Source organism: Dioscorea cayenensis, unplaced genomic scaffold (assembly GCF_009730915.1).
Source record: "Dioscorea cayenensis subsp. rotundata cultivar TDr96_F1 unplaced genomic scaffold, TDr96_F1_v2_PseudoChromosome.rev07_lg8_w22 25.fasta BLBR01001267.1, whole genome shotgun sequence".
NCBI classification, from domain to species: domain Eukaryota; kingdom Viridiplantae; phylum Streptophyta; class Magnoliopsida; order Dioscoreales; family Dioscoreaceae; genus Dioscorea; species Dioscorea cayenensis.
The window spans coordinates 27,662-37,373 of NW_024087658.1; the positions used below are offsets into that span (position 1 = coordinate 27,662).

At 31.6% G+C, this 9,712-nt stretch overlaps 1 protein-coding gene across 1 annotated transcript; it reads right to left on the reverse strand.

Annotated features, from left to right (window-relative positions):
* Window positions 1-1,871: 1,871 nt before the first annotated feature.
* LOC120256030 (pentatricopeptide repeat-containing protein At3g53360, mitochondrial-like) lies at window positions 1,872-4,061 on the reverse strand. Its single transcript, XM_039263803.1, is given in 7 exon segments — window positions 1,872-2,033; window positions 2,035-2,082; window positions 2,084-3,496; window positions 3,498-3,659; window positions 3,661-3,684; window positions 3,686-3,733; window positions 3,735-4,061. Coding segments are annotated over 7 exon segments (2,184 nt in total).
* Between the last annotated feature and the right edge of the window lie 5,651 nt (window positions 4,062-9,712).

Consider the following 9,712-nt stretch of genomic DNA (forward strand, 5'->3'; position numbering starts at 1 on the left):
GTCCTCGACCACCATAATTTCGCCCACCGCGGTTTTTAAAAACTAGCACCACGACCACGCCCATCTTTTTGCTCAAAAATTAATTTCGGCAGTGGTGCTAATCCGGATGGTCGAGATCGATGATTCTCGCATCAATAATTCATTGTTTTTGCTCCGCCACAAGGAGACAAGAAATTAATTCGTAGAATTTTTGTAAAAATTCTTTTCTCTATATTGTTGTTGTAATATAACATTTCGATGCGTGAAATGTTGTAAATGTTTTCTCGAGCATCATTCCTTCTCATCAACTGCTTTTCTCCACAGAGACGTAGTAATCGAAAACAATTTTTAAATAGCTCGAATTATATTCTCGCACGCTTTTTAAAAATCTTGAAACCCCGAGGTTCGACCAATCATTACGCACTTTTGGGCAAGTAGACCATTCCGAGATGCTCAAATCTTTCTTTTCGTGGATAACCACAATTCCCCGTGGATCCTCAATGGTCAAGTATTCATTTTTTTCGTGTCATCATCAATATGATGCCTTATAAATATTAAGGCCTTCGCCTTTATTATCACTAGGCTCATTGTTATTAGCCCTCAATAGTTCTACCTGTGTTTCATGCTTTCGGATGGAGCTTGATATCGAGGCTCTAGGATATATAACTCGCCTCCCCGAGATTTCGAAGGGCCTCAATTCTTTTTTGCAATATTTGCCATTTTTCTTCAAAAATAATAATATAGCATGTAATTAGAATAGAGAGTACATAATAAAAATATAAAAGCATCTATACTTTGCTCATATATACAAGATCGCTCATGTACTGACACTATTCATGTGTACTCAGATCTGTTTCATACGCTACAATTATCGCAAAGATTGGGAATTAAAAATTTGTTTGAAAGTGATTATAAGTTAAAAGGGAAGAAGAAGTAAAAAAATAGGGGAGAAAAAAAGTAGAGGGTCGATGGAGAAAAGTCTACCGAGTCACCGACTTGAGAAACTCGAAGGGGCATGACGGAGAAGAGAAAAAAAGGGCACGCATGATTTTTTTACTCGGTTTTTGTCAACGATCGCGGGATCGGAGGGAGGGTCGCCGTGAAAAACTTAGGAAAAGATGATGCTTGATAATTTGGATTTGATGGAAAACCCTCATTGTAATAATAATATTATTGTTTTTTTCTTGTTTATTTTTAAAAAGTACCTGGTAATATTAGCCTTAGTGGTTTTTAGATCTGTATGTTTTTTTATGTATGCTTCTAAGAAAAATCTTATGTATTGTTGATCTGAATAAAATATATGGTTTGCTAGTATTATATTACTCGTCAATCCTTCCCTCGCATTCAGATGTTAGAAATGGATTCCACATATATAATATATATATTAGATGAGTCAAAAGAAAAATTAAAATCATATGAGCAAATTCATGCCGATAACGTGTTAAGAATATATGTTATAAATGTAAAAGATAGTGACGAGAATAGAGCCAAAAGTATTTTACCAAAAACCCAAAAACTCCGAAGAATTAACTTCTTCTTTTTCTTTCTTCTTTTATTTCTCTTTTCTTCTCTTCTCTATCTCTTTTCTATATCTTTTCTATATTCCAAAGTATACAAAATGAGAGGGTATTTATAGGGTTACAAGAGTTGAATGAACGGTCGGGGATCGATTCGATCCGACGGTCCAAAAATACCTGCGTCGGGTGGAATAAGAATCATGACGGCGCTACACATGAGATCACATGGGCGGCTTTCTACGATGTTGCGGTTTCTACAGAATATCTGAAGTTGCTATAAGTAACACCCTACTGCTACAAGAAAGCATCCATTAAAAAAATATTTGTTTATAACAAATAGTAGTTTATTCATTATATATATATATATATATATATTCACTCATGCCAAGATAGTGGCGTGGGTGAGTATCCAGCTTCTAGCATCTCCATCTGCAACACATCCAACACCATGTAAATCTCATCTGATTCAGAGTGTGAAGTGTCTTCTACTATAAAAACCTTGACCTCTCCCTTAACCTCAATCCAACTCCTCCCTGGAGATTTTTATCACACCATTACTCTTCATTGCCTTTCTCAACCTTGCAAAAATCATCCCAACATCCAGCAGATGCATAAATACTGCACATCAGAACATAAGCTGCAGAATTAAATGGATCCATCTTCAATATCCCTTCTGCAGCTCTCTTCCCAATTTCCACATTGTTGTGCACCCTGCATGCAGCTAACAATGTCTTCAACATCACAATGTCAGCTTCAAATGGCATCTCATCTTTGAATCTTTCAGCCTCTATTAACCTTCCTGAACGACCTAACAAATCAATGATGCATGAACAATGCTCTCTTGTTGGTGCAATGTGGTATTCTGCTTCCATTTGTTTGTAGTAATGCAAGCCTTCATCTACCAAACCGATGTGTTTACATGCAGTAAGAACTCCGACAAATGTTACGTGATTTGGTTTTATGCCTAAGTCTTGCATGAGAGTGAATAGCTCGAGAGATTCTCTACCGAAACCAAATTGAGCATAGCCGACGATCAAACTGCTCCATGAGAATACATCACGGTTATCACCCATCAGCTCAAACAGTTTTCGGGCATTGTCTAAGCTTCCGCATTTTGCATATGCGTCAATCAGCCCGTTACAGACCATTGGATCAGTGTTTAGACCGAGTTTTATTGCATAGGCATTGATCTGATTTCCCATGTCTAGGTAGGCCAGATCAGCACAAGCGCATAATATAGCATTCAGAGTGATTTGATCAGGCTTGTTTGAAGAAATCTGCAGTTCTTTTAATAGTTGAAAGACTTTCTCGGGTTGATGGCACTGCAAGCATGCTGTAAGAATTGTGTTCCATGAGACGATATCATGATTGTGATTGATATCCTTAAAAAGAAGATCAAATGAAGTATAAAGATCTGAACATTTTGTATACATTGCAAGTAGACTGTTCAAGACTGCGATATTCCGGCATAATCCCATCTTAAGTGCATAACAATGGACCAGTTGGCCTTGGTGCAAAGAAGACGAACTTGTAAAGGCGCAGAGCAGAGCCCGAGTAGTAATGTCATCAGGATGCAATCTGAACCCTCGCATTTGAGAAAAGAATAACAAAGCTTCATTAAGGAAACCAGCATAAGCAAATGCACTTATGATTGAATTCCAGGAAACTAAATCAGGACTTTCAATCTGAGAAAATGCTTTCCTTGCATGATCCAACCTTCCACATCTTGCATACATATCGCTCAATGAACATCCGGCAAAATTATCGGTCTCCAAACCAAACTTAACACAGAGACCATGCAATTGCTCTCCTTGATCCAGCCTAGATATAATCCCACAAGCACTGAACAAGCTGCCGAAATGGAACTCATTCGGCCTATCAACACCAATGTCGAGCATTTGTTTGAAGAGACACAAAGCTTCAAACTCATGTCCTTTCTGAGCCAATGCAGCAATCATCGAACCCCATGAAACCAAATCCTTATCAGCAATCCTCTCAAAACACAATGGAAGCATCCCGGATACCGTCAGACCTTGAGTACATTGTAACAAGCGCATTCTGAACAATCCTATCTCGCCCATGATCCATTTTGATGGTATGGCAATGCAACTGTCTTCCAAGCTCAATATCAAGCAAACCAGAACAGGCTCTGACAACACTCCCCTAGAGCAAACTGGTCAGGAAGAAAAACCAGACTGAAGCATACTGAGATAGAGCTCAACGGCTTCCCTGCTCTCGATGGTTCTGAGACAAGCCAGATATCACCGAGGTCCAAGAAACAAGATTTCTCTCAGGCATTGTGTCGAATAACTGAAGGGCATCATCCAAAGACCTGCATTTTCCATAGGCATTGAGAATGTGATTGTGCAAGATAACATCAGTGAGAACAAGGGAATTGGAGAGGCGACGGTGGAGGCGGCGAATAGCAGTGAGGGAGCGGATGGAGGATGAAGCGTGGAAGAGTTTGGCATAGGTGCTCGGGTAGAAGACGCAATCCGAAGAGAAGGCGGCTTCAAGAGCCTCAGGGTATTGGCCTTGCTTTGCAGAGACTGATGATGAAATCATTGGTGCATTGCTGGGAGATGAAGCTTGTGCTGAAGTTTTTGGCAATACTGTTTGATTCTGGTTAGCATTTTTGTGAGTTCTAACTACAAAGCCTGGTTAATACTGTTTGAATCCTCTAAAATTTTTAAAAACCACAATCTTAGACCTATTTGTGTTAAGCTCAATTTTTTAAAAAAAACTTCAAACATATATTGTTTTTTTCTATTAAGTCTTTAATTTTTATGATTTGAGTTGAGTTTTTAGATTGTTGATTTGTTTTTATTTCATGTGAATTAAATTATTTTTATAATTTAATATTTGAGTGAACTTAAAAATAGGTTATAAAATTCAGATAAATTTGGACATCCGGACAATCCGGTTTTAAAATAAACCTAGTTTGGACATCTTAAGTTTGTCCAGATTTAAAAACCGGTCGGATCCGAACACTAAAAGCTTTTTACATTTTTCTAGGTGAATAAATTATCTACAATAATTGAAATTTAGAAATACATTATGTTCACAAACAACAGATATTATGCTATGCATCATATTGTCCATCATCATCCATTTGTTTTAACTCGCACAAACAGAAAGAAAGATGGGAATTTAATTAACAATCAATAATCGATCAAAAATTAAAAACTTTAATTAACTTTAATTTTTAATTAAAAATATTAAGTGCAATACCTATATTAATGGCCTCTGTTTCTGTCACACACTGCTTCTTGGCAGCCTCAACTCTGTCCTTCTCTCATAGTAATTCAAATAAATAAATAAAGGGAATAAATAAATCTAATAAATACTTAATATTTATTTTTTTATTAAATTTTTTTATAGGTTTTTCAAAATATTCCCTATAACATATGCACACATAGTATTAGGGAATGTGTTGTATCCCCTATAGATCCTCTGTAACCTTTGTACATTTTTTATTTTAATTTATGAAATATATTCATATATATATATATATATATATATATATATTGAAAGAAAACACTATCATATTATTTTTAGTCAAAACCTTTAAAAAAATCTACTAAAAAAATTTTTTTCTTTAACAAAAATGCGATAATTACAGATTAGTCAAAAAAATTTGGGCACTGAATCAGAATGTGAATGTCTAGTTTTTGGGTGTCATTACCAAACAACATGGATTTGGATAACAAATCTGAAACCACAACTAAGGACTCGCTTACTATCATTTAGCGTCTAGTGATATTTAAACTCGGGATATTTTTAAATTTCTCATCTTATTTTTTTAGTCACAGAGCTTAAAAAAATTAATAAAAAAATATCTTTTGTCACCTGTTATGAGTTTTATTCTCCGGTTTACATTTCTTGATCAAAAGCCTCCTTTTTCACTGTATCACCCTGAAAACAAAAGATAAAATGGTTCTGTTATATTTATCTATCACAAAATAAAAAAACAAAAAAATAAAAATAGATAAAATGATTACATCAAGGAGTTTTTCTTTGTGCATTGATGATTGTATCTGCAAAACGAGCCTTCATCATCGCATGATGTTGAGATGCAGACGGTGTCAGATATTGCTCCATTGATGGCAAACTCTCCTCTGAATGAGAAAAACAGCCCAGATTAATTTTTTATTTAATAATATAATGATGAGAAGAAAACTATATATATATATATATATATATATATATATATACCTTTTTCTCTGTTGTGCCTTGTGTCTGTACTGCTTCAATCTGTGCACATAGGAATTAGGATGACATAAAAAGATAAGCATGGGGATGGCCATAAATTAATGCAAAGAGAAAAATAACAATCATGTTAATTTATTGAGTTAATTATAAGGACCTTTCGCTTCTTCACTGGTGCATCTATGTTTGTGATGCTTCTATTTTTGGCTCTTCATTTTTCAGAATTATCATTACATGACTGTTGTTGTTCAGTGTTCACTTTTGGGCTTGTAACTCTTCCCTGTTTCCATTGATCTTGACTTCTTCACAGCTCTCCATTTCAAAAAGAGTAATGTTAATAGAATAACCAAATTGTGAATTAAAAAGAGATAAAACACTATACTGCAGTAAAATTAAAAAAATTTAATCTAAACCCATGTTTTATGTTTTAAATTCAAAAAAATAAAAAAATATTACGCATTGCAAAGAATAGCTCAAACGGTTAAAATACTTCATTCTTCATTACATATTTAAAAATGTTTATCTATATTATAAAAAAAGAAAAATTATCATTAGAATTATTTGCTAGCTTATTAGAGAATCAAGTTTACTTTAGGCTAACGATATATATATATATATATATATATATATATATGTTAATATTTTATTTTTATTTTTTTACAGAATTAAGGCTTAGTTAGTTATTACTTATTAGGTACTTGTCTGAAAAATGATTGATAATTAATTTTTAAATTTTTAATTATTAATTAATTTTTTTAAAAAGTAGAGTGGCAATGGGAATGATGGGATTCCATCCCACTTTTTTGATTAATTAACGACAAAGCATCTTTTTATTATTTTTTTACATTATGCTTTGAAATGTTTCAACTCAAGACCTCCCAAACACAAGTAAGGTGAGAGCTCACTAGGCCATGCTTTCGTTCCTTCCATCCCCACTTTCCCCTTTGCCCTTTTCAGATCACCCTCCAAATATCAAATAACTAAATAAATAAATAAATATCACTTATGGTAATATGGATAAACAAAAATATAGGATTTATATATAATATATTTGAGGAGTAAAAAAATATCTATAAGAACAAAAACACAGATTAAGACCAACAAGATTCACATGGATATCTCTTCTTTTTTAATAAAAATAAATAGATTATAAATTTATTGAAATAAAAAAACTACAAACTATTCTTATATCAAAAAAATTGTGATAGATAGCATAAAAAATAAAAATCAAAACATACCTGAAAAAGAATTGAAATGATGAAGACCAAAACAAAGTGAAACATCAGTAGAAAATTTCTCACTTTACAATATCAGAATTTGTTTATTCTCCAGATCTAGATCCGATCTGTGATTTCTGTGATCTCTGCTTTATTTTTTTTAATTAATTAATAAATAATCTCATAATTTGATACTAGAAAAAAAATAAGGTAGTGATTAGCACATTTCTCCCAAAATCAGAGACGGATCTCCGTTCATTTAGGTTTAGAGGATGAGTTTTTTATTTTTATTAAAAAAAATTAAAGATGAGAAAAGTTACTAACCTTTTCACTTATTGGCTTCTCATTCCAAAAATCCAGCAAGAGAAAAGACTGATTGACCAGAAAACCCTCTAAAAAATATTTATTTATGAAGAAATAGACACAAAAAATATATATTGATGGAGATTGCAAATCTAAAAGACAGATTGAGTTTATAACAAGGAATGAACATAGAAGCGATATGAGTAGCAAATGACTGTTTTTTTATATTAAATTTATTTCAAAAATTAATATAAATATATAAATAAATGTTTTTTAATTATATTTATTTGACTTCATCAAATTTGTCTGTATTTTTGAATTAAATTTTTCTAAAAATAATATAATTCTAATAAATATACCTATTAAAAAAATATTAAGTTTATTTTCATGTAATATTTTTTTAATACCTTTTTCCTTTTTCCTTTTTTTGATGAAGAACGAATACTCATAAAAATTTTTTTCAAAAATATAATGAAAAACCCTTGTTTACCCTAATTTTTCTAATCATTAATCAATTAGTTTTGAATTATAATAAGATTATTAATAATATTAATTATGTATATTATTTTTAAACAATTAAACTATAACATATATCTAATGAATAGAAATATATTGGGATTTGGGACATGGCAAATGAGTAGATGGCATATTTATGGATTGATCTAATGATCTATATATATATATATATATATATATATATATATATATATATATATTGCTATAGAGAGACCTATAGAGAGATCTCTATTCTTTGTTATTTATTCGCGTATCTATTCAATCTCTCATGTAGAGTCTTTTATTTCTAATGAGATAGGAAAAAACTAGTTAACTCTCTATTAAAAAAAAAATCAACATGGATCTTTTCGTTAAAGGTAAAGGTATTAAAACTAGTGAGATAGGAAAAAATCAGCATGTGATTTCATATAATTTCATGTTACTCATTTTTATTTGAGGATATTTTTAATTAGTATTTCTTGATTTTCATCATTTGAACCCTCAACTTTTGAGTTCAGAGAGAAATGGGATAACTAACTATTCAATGAAGGAATGACTCCCCTGTTTTCTCCTTTTAGGGGGTGTTTGGATGCCAAGAGCGGATTGGGGAGGAGTGGATTAGGAGTGACATGAGGGGATAATGGAGGAGGAGTGAGAATCGAATGATGTGTTTGGTTGGTAGGATTTGGAGAGTGAATTTATTGGGAATGGAAAAAAAGTAAAAGAAAGTAGATATGGTAAAAATGACACTTATGTCCCCTCATCCATATAAATGATATTAGTATATATAATAATGAGTTATTTTTTTAGTTATATATTTTTTTAATTATAAAAAAATAAATATTTAATTTTATTATACTATAATTTCATTCTAATTTTTTTGGGATGAGATTTTTAATATCATTAATTAGCTATTAATTAATGGTGTTAAATATAATGAGTTGTTTTTTAATTATAATTTTTTTAAAAACATTGAAAAAAATGTAACTAATTAATTATAAGATATAACTATTTAATTTTTATAATACTATAATTTTTATTATAAGTATTATATTCAAATATTAATATTATTAATTAGCAAGTAATTAATGGTATTAACTATAATGAGTTATTTTTTTAATTATATTTGTGTAACACATAAAAAAATTAACTAATTAATTATCAAAAATAAATATTTGTAATAACATTGAAAAATAATAATAATATGAAAAATTTTTTTCCTTGCCATCTCTTTTATTTTTCTCTTGCCATATATGGCAATGGAATAATCATGTTTCCAAGCAAAACAAAGAAGGGCATATATGTCATTTCTCCGTCCAATCTCGACCAATCCGCCTGATCTTGGGGAGTGAGACTCACTCACATGGGTGAGTCTCACTCCTTCCACAATCCACCCTCATTCCCACTAATGTATGCCCAAACAAGGGCTTACAACCACTCCCCTCACTCCCACTCCAATCTTGGCATCCAAACACCCCTTAATATAATATGGTTTATCTATTTTTTTAAAATATTTATATAATGAAAAATATCAAGCTTTACAATCGCAAATAACCACCAATTCAGTTTTCTTCCACAACCAATGGGCTATTGCTACCGGGTTAATTACATAAAATGTTCGTTTCAAGGGCATTAGAAATCGAATCCCAAAACCCAATTAAGGTGAGAGCATAGGTGCTTATTGAGTTTACAACTGCAATCCTTGCATGTGCACATCCTTTAACATCCCTTAAATCATGCAACATTAACTTTAACTAATTATGATTATTTAAAAAGTTATGAATGAATATCTTTAAAAGTTAAATACCTATAAAAAAATATCATCAATATCATGAATAGCACAAAAATTTACTTATTATTCTTGATTTAACTCTTTTATTTTTAACCTGAAATGAACAAAAAAATCCCTCCAAGTTCGGTGATTCACAAAAACCCCATAACTTTGAAAGTATTCCCAAAAAGATCCTTCCTTTTTTTCTCACAGCGTTATTT